Source organism: Dipodomys merriami, unplaced genomic scaffold (genome assembly GCF_024711535.1).
Source record: "Dipodomys merriami isolate MVZ:Mamm:240054 unplaced genomic scaffold, mDipMer1.0.p SCAF_328, whole genome shotgun sequence".
Classification (NCBI taxonomy): domain Eukaryota; kingdom Metazoa; phylum Chordata; class Mammalia; order Rodentia; family Heteromyidae; genus Dipodomys; species Dipodomys merriami.
The window spans coordinates 413276-432561 of NW_027204804.1; the positions used below are offsets into that span (position 1 = coordinate 413276).

Genomic DNA, 19286 nt, shown 5'->3' on the forward strand with positions numbered 1-19286 from the left:
CTAATAATCAAAACCACACAGAAATATACAGCACGTGAGTATGAACATTAACATGACTCAAACTTCCTTTTGGACTTGCTTCAGTACTGCCTCCTTTATAGGCTTCTCTTAACCAATGTGTTAAAGGGCACAGATGTTTTATATATTTTATTTTTATTTTTATTTTTATTTTTGTTGTGGGGCCTGAACTCTGGGCCTGGGCACTGTCCCTCACCTCTTCAGCTCAAGGCTAGCGTCCTACCATTTGAGTCACAGCTCCCCTTCCGGTTTTCTGGTGGTTTATTGGAGATAGGAGTCTCACGGTCTCTCCTGCCCAGGCTGGCTTTGAACCTTGATCCTCAGATCTCAGCCTCCTGAGTAGCTAGGATTACAGGCATGAGCCACTGGTGCCCGGCTTGTTCTAAAATTCTTACTGCTTTTCACTTGTCATCATTTAGGAAAGTTTAGTGAGGAAAGACTCATATCTCTCTAGTTACCACTAGGTAACTTTAGGATGTTCTCTGACATTTAGTAAGGTACTTAGTAAACAGTTGTTGAATAATAAATGCTTCTTTCTTTCTCCCAAAAGAAAGGTTAAAAACCTCCAAACTGGGCTGGGAAGTTGGCTCAGTGGTAGAGCGCTTGCCTTGCATGCCTGAGGCCCTGGGTTCGATTCCTCAGCACCACATAAGCAAAAGGAAAAAAGCTGGAAGTGGCGCTGTGGCTCAAGTGGTAGAGTGCTAGCCTTGAGCTGAAGAGCTGAGGGACAGTGCTCAGGCCCAGAGTTCAGGCCCCACAACTGGACCAAAAAAAAAAAAAAAAACCTCCAAACTGAGCTGGGCACTGGTGGCTCACACCTGTAATCCTAGCTACTCAGGAGGCTTAGATCTGAGAATCTCGGTTCAAAGCCAGCCCGGGCAGGAGAGACTGTGAGACTCCTATCTCCAATAAAACCACCAGAAAACCAGAAGTGGCGTTGTAGCTCAAGTGGTAGAGCACTCACCTTGAGCTGAAGAGCTGAGGGACAGTGCCCAGGCCCAGAGTTCAAGCCCCACGACCGACCAAAAAACAAAAAACAAAACCCTCCAAACTGTTTGTCTGGAAAAGAAAACAAGATAAGCTTATCCAAACTGGTGTAATCATCTCATAAAGAATTTAGAAGAGGAGAGACTGGGAAGGTGGCTCAGAGGTAGAGCGCTTGCCTTGCATACATGAGGCCCTGGGTTCGATTCCTCAGCACCACATAAGCAGAAAAAGCCAGACGTGGCACTGTGGCTCAAGCAGTAGAGCACTAGCCTTGAGCTGAAGAGCTGAGGGACAGTGCCCAGGCCCTGAGTTCAAGCCCCAGGACTGGCAAAAATTAAAAAAAAAAAAAGAATTTAGGGGATAATTTCATGATACAGATATTTTGCTAGTGTTGGGAGGAGCGTGTGCTCTTTGAGTTACAACGGATCTAACGCTTGGTTGGGAATTCTCCAGTGGTTCCCTAGCTAGAACTGCTTTTGTAATTAGAAAGGAAAGGAGAACACTGTTTTACAATGAAAAGATTGTTTCTAGTTGACAAGGTGCCAGTCCCAGCCCCTCCCATGCTGGGGTGGCCAGCCGATAGGGCATTCTCCTTTGCCCTCTCTCCCCAGACTCTCTGAAGATTGATAGGTATGTCCTAAATTCAATTACAGGCCAGAGGAGGGAGGAAGGAGATAAAGGTTCATTTTAACTTGCAATCTCAAGCTAAATCAACATAACAGAAAGGAAAATAAATGGAAGAAAGAAAAAGGTATATCCATACCAGGTGCCGGTGGCTCATACTCTAATCCTAGCTACTCAGGAGGCTGAGATCTGAGGATTGTGGTTCAAAGCCAGCCCTGGCAAGAAAGTCCATGAGACTCTTATCTGCAATTAACCACCAGAAAACCAACAGTGGTGCTGTGGCTCAAGTGGTAGAGCTCTTGCTTTGAGCTGAAGAGTTCAGGGACAGCACCCAGGCCCAAAGTTCAAGCCCCATGACTGACAGAAAATAAAAATAAAAAAGAGTCAATGTCAATGGCTTCACTATAAAACACCCTGCCTCCTTACGTCTGCCTGTGTGTGTGTGTGTGTGTGTGTGTGTGTGTGTGTGTGTGTGTGTGTGTGTGTGTGTGTTGGTACTGGGACTTGAATTCACACAGCCTGGGAGCTTCCCTTCTGCTTTTTTGCTCAAGGCTGGTGCTCTACCACCTGAGTCACAGCTCCACTTCGTTTTTTGGTGGTTCACTGAAAAGAAGTGTCTCGGAGACTTCTCTGCCCAATGTTGACCTTGATCCTCAGATCTCAGCCTCCTAAGAAGCTAAAATTACAAGCGTGAGCCACCTGTACTTGGACCAAGTGAACATACTTGGGATCCTTGATGCACACAGGCAATTATAGGTAATGCACAGATGAACTTAGAAAATAAATTACTGGGGGCTAGAAAGGTGGCTCAGTGGTAGAGTGCTTGCCTTGTATGCAAGAGGCCATGGGTTTGATTCCTCAGTACCACCTGCACAGAAAAAGCTAGAAGTGGATGCTGTGGCTCAGTGGTAGAGCACTAGCCTTGAGCTGAAAAGCTGAGGGACAGTGCCCAGGCCCAGAGTTCAAGCTCCATGACCGACAAAAAAGAAGAAAAAGAAAAGAAATTACTGTTTCTTGTTACAGTTAATTTCTAGTTATGACACTTGACTGTGGTTTTCGGGGGGGGGCATGTTATACAGTTTCCTTTTTAAATACACATGAGTAAGAAAGGCAAGGAGGTAATTTCTCAGGGTTAAGGAAATCATTTATGCAGCATACAAAGCAGAAAGCAGAATCAAATTGCGGGAAACAGGAGTTTGGGAAAACCCTGTAGCTGGGTGTCCATCTTGGCTTTCTATAACCAAGTATATAATGAGGGGCTGGTTGGAAATTAACTTCAATCCTTCTAAAATTTAAACCCAAAGCCAGACACCAGTGGCTCATGTCTGTAATCCTAGCTACTCAGGAGGCTGAGAACTGAGGATCGTGGTTCAAAGCCAGCCCAGGCAGGAAAGTCTGTGAGACTCTTATCTCCAATAAATCACTCAGAAAACCAGAAGTGGCACTATGGCTCAAGTGGTCGAGGGCTAGCCTTGAGCTGAAGAGCTGAGGGACAGCGCCCAGGCCCAAAGTTCAAGCCCCATGATTGACCATAATAATAATAATAATAATAATAAAACTTTAAATTTAAACCCAGCTCATGCAGCTGGCTTTGGGGTTTCTCAATTCGCTGCCAGGGGTTAGACTGACTGAAGTTTGAAAAGCTCACAGGGAAGTTTCTGTCAGCTCCCGAAGGGAAACAGTGGTTTCTCCCATTGTAGAAGGGAACTCCCTTCCCCCATTAAAAAAACAAAACTGGGGAAATAGACATTACATGTAACCTGGAAAGTTGGGGGTTGAGGGGGAGAGAAAAGAAGTTGAAAAGAAGGGATTAAGATAGCCATGGGAGGTTTCACACGGGATTCTCCCTGATCCAAAACTATGGAGAGTCTAAGAATTGCCAGAACTACTGGGGAGGAGGCCAGCGAAGCTGATCAGAGGCCAGAGGTGGTTTGTGAGGTCCCCTCAAAGGACCCAGCACACTGGGAGTGGCCACATGGGCAAGGGACATGGACATAGTCTTTCCAGCCCTGGCTCTTTTCCTGGACAGAAGAGAGGCTGGCCTTGTCCCTTGGCAGAGAACTAATTGATCAGGAATTAATTGCACTATAAGATCCCTTGCTGCCAAGTGTCAGTGGCTCATGCCTGTCATTCTAGCTACTCAGGAGGCTGAGATCTGAGGATCTCGGTTCCAAGCTAGCCTGGGCAGGAATGTCTATGACATTCTTATCTCCCATGAACCACCAGAAAACCAGAAGTGGTGCTTGGCTCAAGTGGTAGAGGGCTCACCTTGAGTGGAAGAGCTGAGGGTCAGTGCCCAGGCCCAAGACTGACTGAAATAAAAATAAAAATCTCTTGTTCCCTCGTTGTCAATACCCTGTGGTTCTCCTCAGGTCTGTAACAAAACGGAAACAGCTAGAGGATGGTGGCGCACACTTGTACTCCCAGCTACAGAAGATGCTGAGATGTGAGGATCGTGGTTCAATGTCAGCCCCAGCAAGGAAGTCTGTAAGATGCTTATTTCTAACCATGAAAGAACTAGAAGCAAAGCTATGGCACAAGTGGTAGAGCACCAACCTTAAGCAAAAAAGCCAAGTGAGAGCTAAAGGCCCTGAGTTCAAATCCCAGTATCGGCACAAAAAGAGGCAAAAGTATAGACCTTAAAAATCAAATCTAAGTTTATAGTCCCATGCTAACACCATGTGCCACAAGTTGAGGCTATCTGACTTTGTCTTTTATGCTGGTACTAGGGCTTGAACTTGTGGCCTTATGCTCTTGCTTAGCTTCTTCAGCCACACCTCCACTTCCAGCTTTTTGGTGGTTAATTCAAGATAAGAGTCTCATGGACTTTCAGCCTGGGACACCTTGAACCTCAATCCTTAGTTCTCAGCTTCCTAAGTAGTTAGGATTACAGGTGTGAGCCATTGGCTCCCAGCTCCGTGCTCTGTAACTTTGGACAAATTACTTGACTTCTCTGAATCTCTGGTCTAAAAAAAAAAAAAAAAAAAGATGCAGCCAGTAAATTCATGTCTTTTTTGTTGTTAGTGGTGATCCTGGGGTTCAAACTCAGGGCCTGGAAATTGTCCCTGAGCTTCATTTGCTCACGTCAGGTGCTCTACCACTTGAGCCACAGTGCCACTTCCAGCCTTTTCCCTGTAGTTTATTGGAGATAATAGTCTCACGGACTTTCCTACCCCATTGGCTTTGAATCTTGATCCTCAGATCTCAACCTCCTGAGTAGTTAGGACTACAGGTGTAAGCCACCAGCACCTGGCCTAAATATATGTCTTATAAAACACCTGTTGCAGGGCAGGGCATGTAGCTCAATGGTATGCAACTTTCTTAGCATGCCCAAGGCCCTAGGCTCCATCTCCCTGAACCACAAAACACCAAATTGGGTGCAACGGGTCTATCAGCATGCCCTCCATCTCAGAAACTCAGCCCTCCCACCTCACTTCCCAGAGCAGCTTGTATCTCTAGCATCCATCAGCAGAACACCCTCCACCCAAACCTGAACTCTACCCTGCCCTTCACAAAGAACTCTCCCAGGGCTCCTGCCAGTTTCTGCAGGATAGGTCTGCATTCCCACTCTCTGCCCAGACCTAGCTGCCCGCCTCTAGCTCCATGGTGTTATAAGGATGCCCCTGATTAGGGACAGGTACCATATTACTCTCTCTCCCATAAGGAGTTGGCCTTGTCAGCCCCTCTGACATCCTCCTTCTTCTGTGTCCACGGGGTCTTCTGGGATGGGTGCTTTCAAGGTCAAGCTTGTAATCCTAGCCACTTGGGAAGCAACTAAGTTCTAGTTACTAGTTCTAGCTAGTTACTAGTACTAGATAGTATAGCATCTACTTTCTAGCTACTAGTTCTAACTACTTAGGATTGTGGTTCAGTGTCTACCCAGGCAAAAAAAAACAAATGTTCATGAGACTTCATCTTGACCGATGACTGGGTGTGTTGGTGTCTGCCTATCATTTCAATGATGGGAGAAGCACAAATAGGAGGATCACAGTTTAGCTTAGCCCAGGACATAAAATAAGATTCTGAGTTTTAAAATAACTAATATACAGAAAAAGAAAAAAAAAAGACTTGCAAAGTGGCTGAAGTGACAGTGGTTCTGCCTAGCAAGTCTAAGGCCCTGAGTTCAAATTCCAGTTCTGGAAAACAAGCAAGCAAGCAAGCAAACAAACAGCAATAAAGCCGGCCAGGCACTGGTGGCTCACACCTGAAATCCTAGCTACTCAGGAGGCTGAGATGTGAAGATCATGGTTTGAAGCCACCCCAGCAGGAAAGTCTGAGAGATTCTAATCGCCAATAAACTACTCAGAAAAGGCTGTGGCTCAAATGGTAGAGTGCCAGCTTAGGCCCTGAGTTCAAGCTCTAGGAGTAGAGTGCACACACACACACACACACACACACACACACACACACACACACACACACACACACACACACACACACACACACACACACACACACACACACACACACACACACAAGCAATAAAAACAACAAATCTTTCACTGAGCAGGAGACCAAAAAAAGGGTCTTGATTCTAAAGGAGCCATAGCCACAGCAAATGTGAGATTCACTCCGTCTTGAGACATGAGCCTTTACAGGAAGGGGAGGGGTGGTATCTCAGAGGTACAAGTTAGGAAAGACTTTGAAGAGAGAGGGCATTGAAGCCTTTTCAAAAAGTGGGATCAGCTGGGCTCCGGTGGCTCACGCCTGTAAGCCTAGCTACTCAGGAGGCTGAGATCTGTGGATCAGAGTTCACAGCCAGCCCAGGCAAGAAAGTCCAGTAAACCACCAGAAAACTGGAAATGGCAGTGTGGCTCAAGAGGTAGAGCGCTTGCCCTGAGCTGAACGAGGGACAGCACCCAGGCCCAGAGATCAAGCCCCATGACCGACCCCTCCGTCCCCCCCTCAAAAAAAAGTGGGATCAAAGGCATTTCAGACAGAAGGATCAGGAAAACTGAAGATTTGTTCTTGGGCAGAGGTCAAGTGAAAAGTAATATGACTCATGCCTGTAATCTCAGCTATTCCAGAGGTAGAGACACGGAAGATCCTAGCCTGGGACTGGCCCTGGGCAAAAAGAATGAATGAATGATAAAAATTGGAGACTATCTGAACAAAAAAGCAAAATAACGTGATATTGGAAACATGACTCAAGTGGCTGAGCCCCTTCCCAGAAGTGGATTTAGGAGGCAGATAGAAATGGTTCTCAAGAGTTCCAGTCGCTAGCCGGGCGCTGGTGGCTCACGCCTGTAATCCTAGCTACTCAGGAGGCTGAGATCTGAGGATCGCGGTTCAAAGCCAGCCCGGGCAGGAGAGACCGTGAGACTCCTATCTCCAATAAACCACCAGAAAACCGGAAGTGGCGCTGTAGCTCAAGTGGTAGAGCGCTCGCCTTGAGCTGAAGAGCTGAGGGACAGCACTCAGGCCCAGAGTTCAAGCCCCACGACCGACAAAAAAAAAAAAAAAAAGAGTTCCAGTCGCTCTAGCCTGTGATCTGCTGTGAGTGGCTTCTGCCTCTGTCCTGGAGTAAGAGTAACCACCTCCGGCATCCTGCACCTAGAGCTTACATGCCAGAGCAGGCTTAGATCTGCCCAGGCCCCGAGTGATGGCTTTCTCCCGCCCCTTGGTTGAGTCTGTGTAACAGTTATGTCTCATTTGTGTTTCCAGTACTCATTTTCTCCTGCTTCTTTGAATAGGAAAACTCCACCCTCACCCACTTATGGCTACCCTGTGCCTGAGCAGTTAGCAGTGACATTTCCTAACCTCTTTTGTCATTGGGTGTGGCATGTGACTAAATTTGGAGCCTCAATGTGTTTTATTTATAGATAATACTCAAAAATAAATAGGTGTGGGGCTGGGAAGGTGGCTCAGTGGTAGAGTGCTTGCCTCGCATGCATGAGGCCTTGGGTTCAATTCCTCAGCACCACATAAGCAGAGAAAGCTGGAAGTGGCACTGTGGCTCAAGTGGTAGAGCACTCGCCTTGAGCTGAAGAGCTCAGGGACATTATCCAGGCCCAGGGTTCAAGTCCCACGATTAACCAGAAAAAAAAATTGTTCGAAGTCAGCTCAGGCAGGAAAGTCTGTGAGCTCCTTACCTCAAATTAATCACCTAAATATTGAAAATGGGACTGGAACTGTGCCTCAAAGTTTTGAGCAAAAAATAAAATAAAATAAAATAAAACCTCAGGGATAGTGCTTAGCCCTGAGTTTAAGTACCATGTCTGACTAAAAAAAAAAAAAAGACTCCAGCTGGGCCCTGGTAGATCATCTGTAATCATAGCTACTGAGGAAGCTGGGATCTGAGTGTTACAATTTTAAGCCAGTCCACACGGGAGAGACTCATCAACAAAGCCAGAATTAGAGCTGTCGCTCAAGTGGTAGAATGCTAAACTTGAGCAAAAATCTGAGACAGCACCTAGGCCTTGAGTTCAAGCTCCCAGGAGCAGTGTGAGTGCACACACACACACACACACACACACACACACACACACACACACACACACACACACACACCAAACAAAAAGATTCTATCTCAACAACAACAAAGATGTCCTGGGTCCTATCTGTTCCCAGTTTCTAAGAGGCCTAAGTAAGAGAATCTAGGTCCTAAGCAGGCATTCTACCACTTGAACCCACCTTCAGCCTAGAAGATAGTGTGTGTGTGTGTGTGTGTGTGTGTGTGTGTGTGTGTGTGTGTGTGTGTGTGTGTGTGTGTGTGTGTGTGCATGGGCGTGGGGCTTAAACTCAGGGCCTAGGCTCTGTACCTGAGCTCTTCAGCTCAAGGCTAGCGCTCTACCACTTGAGCCACAGCACTGCCACTTCCGGCTTTTTCTGTTTATGTGATGCTGAGGAATTGAACCCAGGGCCTCATGCATGCGAGGCAAGTGCCCTACCACTGAGCCACCTTCCCAGCCCTCTATCACTTTCTTGTTTGTTCCACATTCTTCTAGAACTCTGTTTCTCAGACCTACCAGAATGGACGAGAATCTTGCTCCCCAGATTTTCCTCCCTGAACCTCTGCTCGAAACCTTTTGATATACTTAAGGAAAATACAAATCCTTGAATTTGAACTCTGCTTATAACTTAAGGAAAGTCCCTCTGTAGTTAAAGTCTCAGGGTTTTTTTTTTTTTCCTTCCTGCAAATGCCATTAATAAATAACATTTTAATCTGGCCATGGGGTGGTACACTGCAGAAATCTTTTTTTGGGGGGTGGGTGGGGTCTGGTCATGGGGCCTGAACTCTGGGCCTGGGCGCTGTCCCTCAGCTCTTCAGGTCAAGGCTAGCGCTCTACCACTTGAGCCACAGCGCCACTTCCAGCTTTTTGCTTTTTGCTTATGTGGTGCTGAGGAATTGAACCCAGGGCCTCATGCATGCACGGCAAGCGCTCTACCACTGAGCCACCTTCCCAGCCCCCACTGCAGAATCTCAACTACGCAGAAGACAGAGATTGGAAGATAGTATTTCAAGTCCAGCCTGGGCAAAAAGTTAGGGACACGCCATGTGAATTACTGGTTGAATGTGGTGGTGTACACCTATGGTCTTATCTGTGTGAGAAGCCATAGGTAGAAGGATTGCAGTCCTAGGATAACGCTATTTGAAAAATAACTAAAAAGCAAAAAGGGCTGGGGTTGGCTCAATTGGTCGAGTGCCTGTCTAGCAAGTTTAAGGTCCTGAGTTCAAACCTTAGGGCCACAATAGGAGTAATAACTTAAATACATTCCCAGCATGGAATATATATGTGTGTGTATACACACACACACACACACACACACAGCCTTATAAAGGAAGTTTTACAAGAACATCCATCCATACCTGGATAAATAGGAGGTAGTGAGTGGCTCCTCTCATTAGCTCCATTGCAGTGAGACTGGAAACTTCCTTACACTCAGTATGAGCTGTGGGGTTCACAGCCTAACCATACACAAGGACAGGACGAACCCCTTCCCACTCCATGCCTACAGCGAGCACAAATGTCTAGCTGGTACCAATGGCTTGCGCAAATACAGACACGTGCAGGCAGAATCTTCCCAGGACAGAAACACACCTGGCGCCAGGATAACACACACACACACACACACACACACACACACACACACACACAGACTTGGGTACATGCAGCTGCTGAATTGTTTATTGTTGCTGCTGCCCTGGGGGGCTCCACTTTCTTCTGTTTCTTTTTGGGGGTGCCTTCCTCACTCTCTGGTTCATTCTCTGCCTCTTGCTCTTTTGCTTGGGCCTAGAAGCACTTCTGATGCCCTCCCCCCTTGGGTAGGTAGGATAAGTCTTGGGAGGGGGTACAAGCAGGGGGGGGAGGGGGAGGATGGGCCTGGGTCCCGCCCCCTCCAGGTCCTCCTTCCCTCATAGTCCTGATGCCGTGGTGGGTGCAGTCATGGTTGGCCTCATCTGTGGAGAGGGAAAGCAGGTGGTGAAAGGAGCAAGAGACCTGGGTTCTAATTCTGCCTCTGTTCTTTTCTCTCGGACCCCCACCCTCTTTGGCCTCCGTGTCCCCAGTCTGATGATACAGATCTCCCTCTAGTTGGAAACCTCTATCTATGTTCCCCCTTATCCCTGGTCACAAGGGAGCTCTGAGTCAACCACGCATCTCGCTTTATTTTAGGTAGGGATGGCCGTTGTTAGCTACCCCTCCCCACCCACCTGAGACAAGCCCAGGCCTGTCCCTTGGAGGCCGGGGCAGTCTCCCTCGGCTGGGCCTCCTCACCTGTAAGTCAGCGCTGGACCTTTTTCCTCTCTGAGTTCTGGAACTTGGTCACCAGTTTTCTCTCGTGCCCACCAGGGCTGGGGCGGTTGGTGTTGGCAGCTGCTTCTCTCTTGGTGCGACCTTTCCGGCCTCCACCAGCTGGTGGCGAGGCCAGGGGAGGGAGGAGAAGTGGACAGAAACCTTAGAGGAGAGACCAACAGCCTGGGATGCAGGATAGGGAAGGTAGGGAGGTGTGTGTGTGTGTGTGTGTGTGTGTGTGTGTGTCTGTGTCTGTGTCTCTGTGTGTCTCTGTGTGTCTCTGTGTGTGTGTGTGTGTGTATCACTTTAGGACAATCACAACCTCAGCCAGCTGTTCCCAGATGTTTGAGGCCCTAGGGTTGACTATGATAGCACTTTATGGGTAAGGGACTAGAAGGGGTGACTTGGAGGCCAGAGTCCTTGGAATAGGATGGGAAGGGTAGAGGGGAAGGAGAAAGGCAGAGCAGATGGCAGAGCAAGTCTTACCCACATAGGGATGGCCCAGGCTATACAGGTCATACTCGTCCAAGCTGGCCTCTTCGTCCTCAGGGCTCAGGGGCTGCCCAGGGGAGCTGTCTGCTGGTGGCAAGGTGGCCATGGCGCCTGGTCTCCTCTCTGAGTGTTGTTTTGTCTGGCTTTCCCTTCCCTCCCAGTTCCTGGCTCAGCTTATAAAGCTATGTCTCCTAAGCCCACAGGCTGGTTCCCGCCCCACGAGCCTGTCTGATGCAATCCACTCTTTTTCCCAGAAGCCAGCCCATCCTCGCCAGTGAGCAGGGAAAGGAGCTGAATTCTGGGAGCCACAGGGCCTCCTCCCACACCAGGGCTCATCCAGTGGGTGTTTTTCCATAGAGACTCCAGCTTGTGGGGGAGGAGGGAGCAGACAAGGTCTGCTACAAACAATCCTTGAGAGCCTGGACAGCTGGGACAGAGGGCCTTAGCCGGGTCACTCCTTCCCGTTCTTCCACTCTGCCCTCTGCCACATACCCCTTTTGGGGCCAGGGTCACAGCCATCAGATGTCTCCCTCCTGGCCCTTATCTGCCCCAAGCATAGAAAATTGTGGTAGAATATGGAATGAAGAAACAGGGAAACTAGGTGCTGGTGGCTCATGCCTGTAATCCTAACCTCAGGAGGCTGAGAGCTAAGGATCCCAATTCAAAGCTAGCCCGGATAGACAAATCTGAGAGCCTCTTATCTCCAACTACCAAACAAAAAGCTGAAAGTAGAGCTGTGAAGTAGAGCTTGAACAAAAAAGCCAGGTGGGTGTCAGTGGCTCACGCCTATAATCCTAGCTACTCAGGAGGCTGAGATCTGAGGATCAGGGTTCAAGGCCAGCAGGAAACTCCATGAGACTCTTATCTCCAATACATCATTCAGAAAACTGGAAGTGGTGTTGTGGCTCAAGTGGTAGAGTGCTAGCCTTGAGTTGAAGGGACAGCACCCAGGCCCAGAATTCAAGCCCCATGACCAAAAAAAAAAAAAAAAAAAAGCCAAGCAAGAGCACAAGACCCTGAATTCAAGTGCCAGGACTGACACCAAAAAAATCCCTCCAAACCAGGCAATAACAACAACAAACAAAAACAAAGGAAAAACCCGAAAAGGAAGGGAAGTAGTAGAAATGGAATACTCCACTCCACCTGCAGATCTCAACTGTACAAGTTGTGTGAGTCACTTGGCTGGACAGGGTACTGTCTCTAATTTCATTTGCCCTGCGGTAGCTCTAAGCAAGGAGGTAAGCAGATAAAACACTCTCCATCAAAAACAACAAAACAAAACTCTGGTTTCCAGTGAAACAATATTTCCTCAGCTCCAGCCAGATGGTAATTCTTTGCTCACACCCCCCACTTGGCTGTGAACCTCTTAACCATTGTTCTGTTTTTGTTAGTCATGGGGCTTGAACTTGAGGCCTGGGTGTTGTCCCTGAGCTCTTTTGCTCAAAGTTAGTGCTCTACCACTTTGAGCCACAGCACCACTTCCAGTTTGTGAGTGGTTTATTGGAGATGAGAGTCTCATGGACTTTCCTGTTCTGTCTGGCTTTGAATCATGATCCTCAGATCTCAGCATTCTAAGTAGCTTGGATTACAGGTGTGAGCCACCAGTCCCCAGCTTGTTCCGTTTTTCTAATACCTAAAAATTTGTCCTTCCCACAAGCCCAAGTGACTCCAAGTGACCTTTGGTTTGACAAGACACTATGCTTCTTCTGTTCCTTCATCCTGCTTGCCTCTGCCAGACCAAACATTGCAAGAATCAGAGCAGAGTTGGGATGGTAGCAGACTAGATGGTAAAAGGAAGAGGAAAATAAAACTAATTTAATAAAACAAACATGTCAGGTGGATATTATGGCACACACCTGTACTCCCAGTACTTGGAACATTGAAGCAGGAACATCATCATCATCCTGAGTTTAAAACTAGACTGAGCTATATAGCAAGGTCCTGTGTCAGAACAAAAGTAAAGCCAGGGACTGGTGGCTCACGCCTGTAATCCTAGCTATTTAGGACACTGATATCTGAGGATTGCAGTTTGAAGCCAGCCTAGGTAGGAAAGCCCAGGAGACTCTGATGAGAGTCTCTAATTAACCACCAGAAAACTGGAAGTAGCCTAGTGGCTGAAAATGGTAGAGCTCTAGCCTTTAGCAAAAGAGCTCAGAGATAGCTAGTGCCCAAGCCCCAATTTAAAGCCCCAGGACCAACAACACCAACAACAGAAGCTGGGCACTGATGACGCTACGTTTATAATCCTAGCTACTCTGAAGGTTAAGATCTCAGTTAAAACCAGTTGGGACAGAAAAGTCCTTAAGACTCTATCTCCAATTAACCAGCAAAAAAAAAAAAGGAAAAAAGAAAAAAAGAAAACTAGATTGGAGGTGTGGCTTGAGTAGTAAAGCACCAACTGTGAGTTTTGTGTCCCTGAATTGCAATCCTAGTATCAGCAAAACAATCAAACTGAGTGCTCTACCTCTTGAGCCACAACTCCATTTCCAGCTTTTTGTTGGTTATTTGGAAATTAGTGTCTCTTAGGTTTGTCTGCCCAAGCTGGCTGGCCTTGAGCCAAGATCCTCAGGTCTCAGCCTCCTGAGTAGCTAGGATGATAGGCATAAACAACTGGCATCCATAAGACATAAGATTTTGAGATGTGCCCAACATTGGCATGAAGGGAGACAAGTCACTTCCATGGTGACACTGGACAGTCATGATGACATTCAGGTCATCATATACAAGGTCAGGTCACCAGATCAGTCAAATAGGTCCAGGTCATCATAAATACCTTTTGTTTGTTTGTTTGCCAACCATATGGCTTGAACTCAGCCTGAGTGCTGTCCCTGAGCTCTTCAGCTCAAGGATACTCTACCACTTGAGCCATGGTACCACTTCTAGTTTTTTCTGTTTATGTGGTACTAAGGAATCAAACCAAGGGCTTCATACCTGCTAAGCAAGCACTCTATCACTGAGCCACAATCCCAGCCTTAAATCCATTTTTTTTGCCAGTCCTGGGGCTTGAACTCAGGACCTGGGCACTGTCCCTGAGCTTCTTTTGCTCAAGGCTAGCACTCTACCACTTGAGCCACAGAACCACTTCTGGCTTTTTCTGTTTATGTGGTACTGAGGAATTGAACCCAAGGCTTCACGCATGCTAGGCCAGCACTCTACCACTAAGGCACATTCCCAGCCCCATAAATACATTTTTTTACTTTCAGGAATGTTTAGCAGGCTGGGTGCTAGTTGCTCCTGCCTGTAATCCTAGCTACCCATGAGGCTGAGATCTGAGGATCAGAGTTCAAAGCCAGCCCAGGCAGGAAGTCCCTGAGACTCTTATCTCCAGTTAACCTCCAGAAAACTGGAAGTGGTGCTGTGGCTCAAGTGATAGAGCGCTAGCCTTGAGCTGAAGAGCTGAGGGACAGCACCCAGGCCCAGAGTTCAAGTCCCACAACCGACCAAAAATAAATAAATAAAAGAATGTTTAGCAGGACAGTCCCACCTTGTGCAAGCCTGGGGTTGGGCAGTATTATCCAGAACTGTTCTACCCTTGGCTTTTCTGTGCCTCTTCTCCCCATTAATGTGACAACACAAACCACCCCCAATTTCCATAGGCGCTGTGAGCAAGGAGGTGTTTCATTCCCTGACCTCGGCCAGCAGGCCTTGCTGGCGACTCATGAGGAGTCTGTGGACACACATCCAGGGGCTCCACCCTAGCCCTGGAGCTTCCTGGTTTCTGTTTGTTCATCTGGAAATTGAGAATAGTGACAGCACTCATGCCTGTCAGAGCTAGGTACATAGCATGCTGTTCTTTCTTTTTCTTTCTTTCCCTTTCTTTCTTTCTTTCTATCTTTCCCTTTCTTTCTTTCTTTCTATCTTTCTCTCTCTCTCTCTCTCTCTCTCTCTCTCTCTCTCTCTCTCTCTCTCTCTCTCTCTCTCTCTCTCTCTCTCTCTCTCTCTCTCTCCCCCCCCCCCTTTCTGCCAGTCCTGGGGCTTGAACTCAGGGCCTGGGCACTGTCCCTGACCTGCTTTTGCTCAAGGCTAGCACTCTACCACTTGAGCCACAGCACCATTTCTGGCTTTTTCTGTTTATGAGGTACTGAGGAATCAAACCCAGGGCTTCCTGCATGCTAGGCAAGCACTCTACCACTAGACCATGTTCCTAGCCCAACATGCTGTCATTTCTTTAACTTTATTTATTTTTTGTGTTCATGTGGTACCAAAGAATCGAACTTAGGGCCTCATGCATACTAGGCAAGCACTCTCCCACTATGCCATATTTCTTGCCCTTTTTTTGTGAATTTTTCTTTAACTTTGTTTATTTGGCATGCTGTTATTCACTCAGAAAAGAAGGAAAAGGAGGCTCTGGGATTGGTTGGCTCAAGGTCACTGGAGGAGTTGTGGAGGACCCCGCCCCACTGACTTTATCTGACTCCACCCCTTTGTCCACCTGACTCCTCGTGACCTCCAGGGCTTTGTCTGTTAGCACAGGTGGGCAAACACTGGCAAAGGTGTATCAGTCTGTGCATGGAGACACCTGCCAGGCTCCTCCTGCCCTCCCTCCTTCCTCCCTGCTTTGCATCAGGCCCAGTGCTGAAGACACAGGGAACTTCCTATTCCTTCTGCAATTCCTATACAATGAGAAGCTGGGTCTTCAGTATTATCAGACATTGCCTGTCCAAAATATCCTACATAAGACAGATGTGGTGGTTCAGGTCTATAATCCTAGCTTCTAAGGAATCTGAGATCGGAAGATCAAGGTTTGAAGCCAAAGAATGAAGTCAGATGCGGTGATATATTCCTGCAATCCCAGTACTCAGGAGCTAAGGCAGGAGGATTGAGAGTTTGAGTCTAGACTCTACTACATATTGAGTGCCAAGTGATCAGATCTACTATTTTAATTAATTAATTAGCTGGATATAGTGGTACATGCCTGTAATACCAACTACTCAGAAAGTAGAAATTGGAAGGATCAAAAGTCAAGGCCAGCTATAACAAAAAGTTAATGACAGCTCCTTCTTAACCAAAAACAAACAAACAAAAAAAACTGGTCATGGTAGCATGCACTTGTAATTCCGGCCATGTGGAAGGTTTGTAGGAAGTTATGAGGTCCAAGTGAAAAGCAGAAGATCCTATATACCTAAAGCACAAAGGGCTGGAGCAGTAAAGTGCTTGTCTAATGGGTTCAAGGCCCTTGTACAAGTTCAAACACCAGTATTGTCTAAACATAGAAAGAAAGGAAGAAGGAGGGAAGGAAAGAAAGAAAGAAAGGAAGGAAGGAAGGAAGAAGGAGAAGCTGGGAAGGTGGCTCAGTGGTAGAGCGCTTGCCTTGCATGCATGAGGCCCTGGGTTTGATTCCTCAGCACCATATAAGCAGAAAAAAAAAAGCTGGAAGTGGCGCTGTGGCTCAAGTGGTAGAGCGCTAGCCTTGAGCTGAAGAGCTGAGGGACAGCACCTAGGCCCAGAGTTCAGGCCCCATGACTGGACACCCCTCCAAAAAAAAAAAAAAAGAAAGAAGGAAGGAAGGGAGAAAGAAAGAAAGAGATAGAGGGAGAAAGAGAGAGAGAGAAAGAAAGAAAGAGATAGAGGGAGAAAGAAAGAGAGAAAGAGGAAGGAACGTAGGAAAGAAGGAAGGAAGGAAGGAAGGAAGGAAGGAAGGAAGGAAGGAAGGAAGGAAGGAAGGAAGGAAGGAAAGCAGGCAGGCAAGGAGGGAGGGAGAGAAGGAGGAAAGAAGGAAGGAAGGAGAGAGAGAGAAAAGGGTGTGAGGGAGAAGCCAGGTGCTGGTAACTCACGCCTGTAATCCTAGCTATTCAGGAGGCTGAGATCGGAAGACTGCATTTCAAAGTCAGCTGGAGCAGGAAAGTCCATTTGATCCTTAACTCCCTTTGATCACTAAAAATCCAGAAGTGGAGGTGTGGCTCAAGTGGTAGAGCACTAGCCTTGATGAGAAAACTAAGGGACAGTACCCAGGCTCCTGAGTTCAAGCTCCAATGCTAGCAGAAAAAAAAAAAAAAAAAGGTGGGGGGGGGAGATAGACAGACAGACAGACAGATAGATGATAGAAAGTTGTACTCAAATAACTTCTGGCCAGGATAGTGGCCAATACTGCACAATAAGAAAATCATCAAGCTGGGTGCCGGTGGCTCACACCTGTAATCCTAGCTACTCAGGAAGCTGAGATCTGAGGATCGCAGTTCAAAGCCAGCCCGTGCAGGAAAGTCTGTGAGACTCTTATCTCCAACAAAAACCACTAGAAAACTGGAAGTGGCACTGTGGCTCAGCGGTAGAGTGCTTGCCTTGAGCTGAAGAGCTGAGGGACAGCACCCAAGCCCAGAGTTCAAGCCCCACAACCGACCAAAAAAAAAAAAAAAAAAAAAGAAAGAAAAAGAAAAAGAAAATTATCAACCCTTGGCCAACTGCAAAATTTGGACAACACTTTTATATCATGCCCTTTTTTAAACCAGTGAGCTGGACCATGCACACTTCTAATTTATTTGAGAGAAACTCCAATTGTATTTTCATTGCCGTATCTTGTATTTTTTATTTGTGATTTAAGAAATGTGAAGGGACAATATACACAGACACATAAAGGCTAACAGTGTTCCTTTCATTCCTTGTTCTAGAGCTAACCACTCTAAAGTTGTTTGGCAATGTCACTTAGTGTAATTAATTGTAACATATTCTTTTAAACAAATGGATTTACTGAGGAAGCAAAAAAAAATTATCACACAGCACAATGTATAATGTGAACCAATCTCCAAAGAACCCATCAAAAGAAGCTTGGAGGCAAAGCTCATTGGTAGAGTGCTTGCCTAACATGCATAGGCTGAGTCCCATTCCCAGCTCTGCCACCAGGGTGCAGGTAACAAAGGGACTGTGGTGTATGCAGATATTCGTTTTATTGTTTGATTTGAGACAGGGTCTTCCTAGGATGTCTAGGTTGGCCTTAAAGCCAGCCTCCTGAGGGCTAAGACTACAGGCAAATGCCACCACACCTGGCTAAAACTTAATCATTAATAATAGACCAGGGACAATCATCATACTGTCGTTTACAATTCTTAGTGGATGTGGTAGAGGTATGTAGTTTGAGTGTATGTAGTTTGAGTTCATATAGCATGCATGAGATCCTGAGTTCAAAAAAAATCCAGAAAGAAGTCAGTACCTGGTGGCTCATGCCTGTAATCTTAGCTAATCAGGAAAGTGAGATCTGAGGACCATGGTTTGAAACCAGCCCAGGCAGACAAATTGGAGAGGCTCTTATCCCCAATTAGCCAGCAAAAGGCCAGAAGTGGTGGAGTGGCTCAAGTGGTAGGGCTTTAGCTTTGAGCAAAATCTTGAACAAGAACATGAGGCCCAGAATTTAAGCGTCAGAGGCTGGGAATGTGGCTTAGTGGTAGAGTGCTTGCCTAGCATGCATGAAGCCCTGGGTTCAATTCCTCAGTACCATATAAACAGAAAAAGCTGGAAGTGGTGCTGTGGCTCAAGTAGTTAAGAGTGGTAGCCTTGAGCAGCTCAGGGACAGTGCCCAGGCCCTGAGTTCAAACCCCAAGACTGGTGAAGGAAGAAAGGAAAGAAAGAAAGAGAGAGAGAGAAAGAGAGAGAGAGAGAGAGAGAGAGAGAGAGAGAGAGAGGAAGGAAGGAAGGAAGGAAGGAAGGAAGGAAGGAAGGAAGGAAGGAAGGGAAAAGAAAGAATTTAAGCATCATCAGTATTAAGCCAGGTGAGCCCCATAGTACTGTAATTTTTGGTGAGGAATGTTTGGACAGAATAATATTCCAGGCTTCAAATGACCTCACTATCTTTCTGGTGAACACTCCCGGGTGGTGGCCAGCTGTTGGGGTACCCTGTCATATACTAGTCTTTAAATATGGGGTTCTGAGAAATATCAAGAATTTTCTGGAAGGTCATTAGGGAGATCTTTGCCCTCCACTTGGAGGCCTGTACAGGCTCAAACATGAACCATTCCTGAAGAGGAAAGTGTATTGTATTGTCTTGGAGGCCCTGAGCATCTTCCTAGCACCCAGTCAGGTCCCTATGCACAGAGCCGGGAGCCTGCGGTAGGGCCGTGGGGCATGGCTGCAGGTGGGCACTCTGGAGCCCGGAGCTAGCAAAGCACACTGGACTTGTGCCTACAGTCCTATTTGTTGTAGAGAATTTATTTTAATTGCTGAAATTCAAAGGAAGACAATGAGTGTACCATATTCTCTGTAGTGGCTATATCCTAGACTGAGGTTATGGAGAATTTTATTTTCTTTGTTATGGATTCTAGGGTTTTTTTTTTTTTGAGGGAGGGGGCTTCTTTGTGTAATTTATAAGCAGATAGTAAATTAATGGTAATTTCAGCCTTCTTCCCTTGGATGGTGTGCATATTGCGCCACCTTCTGGTCACAACATGACTTTCTGTTTATGCAGCATTGACAAAAAACTCCTAGGTAGTCACAATTTACACA

At 46.9% G+C, this 19286-nt stretch overlaps 1 protein-coding gene across 1 annotated transcript; it reads right to left on the reverse strand.

Annotated features, from left to right (window-relative positions):
• Window positions 1-9736: 9736 nt before the first annotated feature.
• LOC138841722 (nuclear protein 1-like) lies at window positions 9737-11119 on the reverse strand. The gene is made up of 3 exons (XM_070042550.1): window positions 10851-11119; window positions 10347-10484; window positions 9737-10030 (listed from the first exon to the last, which is right to left on the reverse strand). The coding sequence occupies exons 1-2, from the start codon at window positions 10960-10962 to the stop codon at window positions 10354-10356; spliced, it is 243 nt and encodes an 80-aa protein (XP_069898651.1). The 5' UTR covers window positions 10963-11119; the 3' UTR covers window positions 9737-10030; window positions 10347-10353.
• Window positions 11120-19286: the final 8167 nt, after the last annotated feature.

Bases quoted from the DNA above. Each gene is read 5' to 3' on its own strand.
- LOC138841722 (XM_070042550.1), bottom strand. From the start codon at position 10,962: ATGGCCACCTTGCCACCAGCAGACAGCTCCCCTGGGCAGCCCCTGAGC. The intron at 10,485-10,850 runs GTAAGACTTGCT...CCTCGCCACCAG, and splicing joins CCTGGGCCATCCCTATGTGG to CTGGTGGAGGCCGGAAAGGT.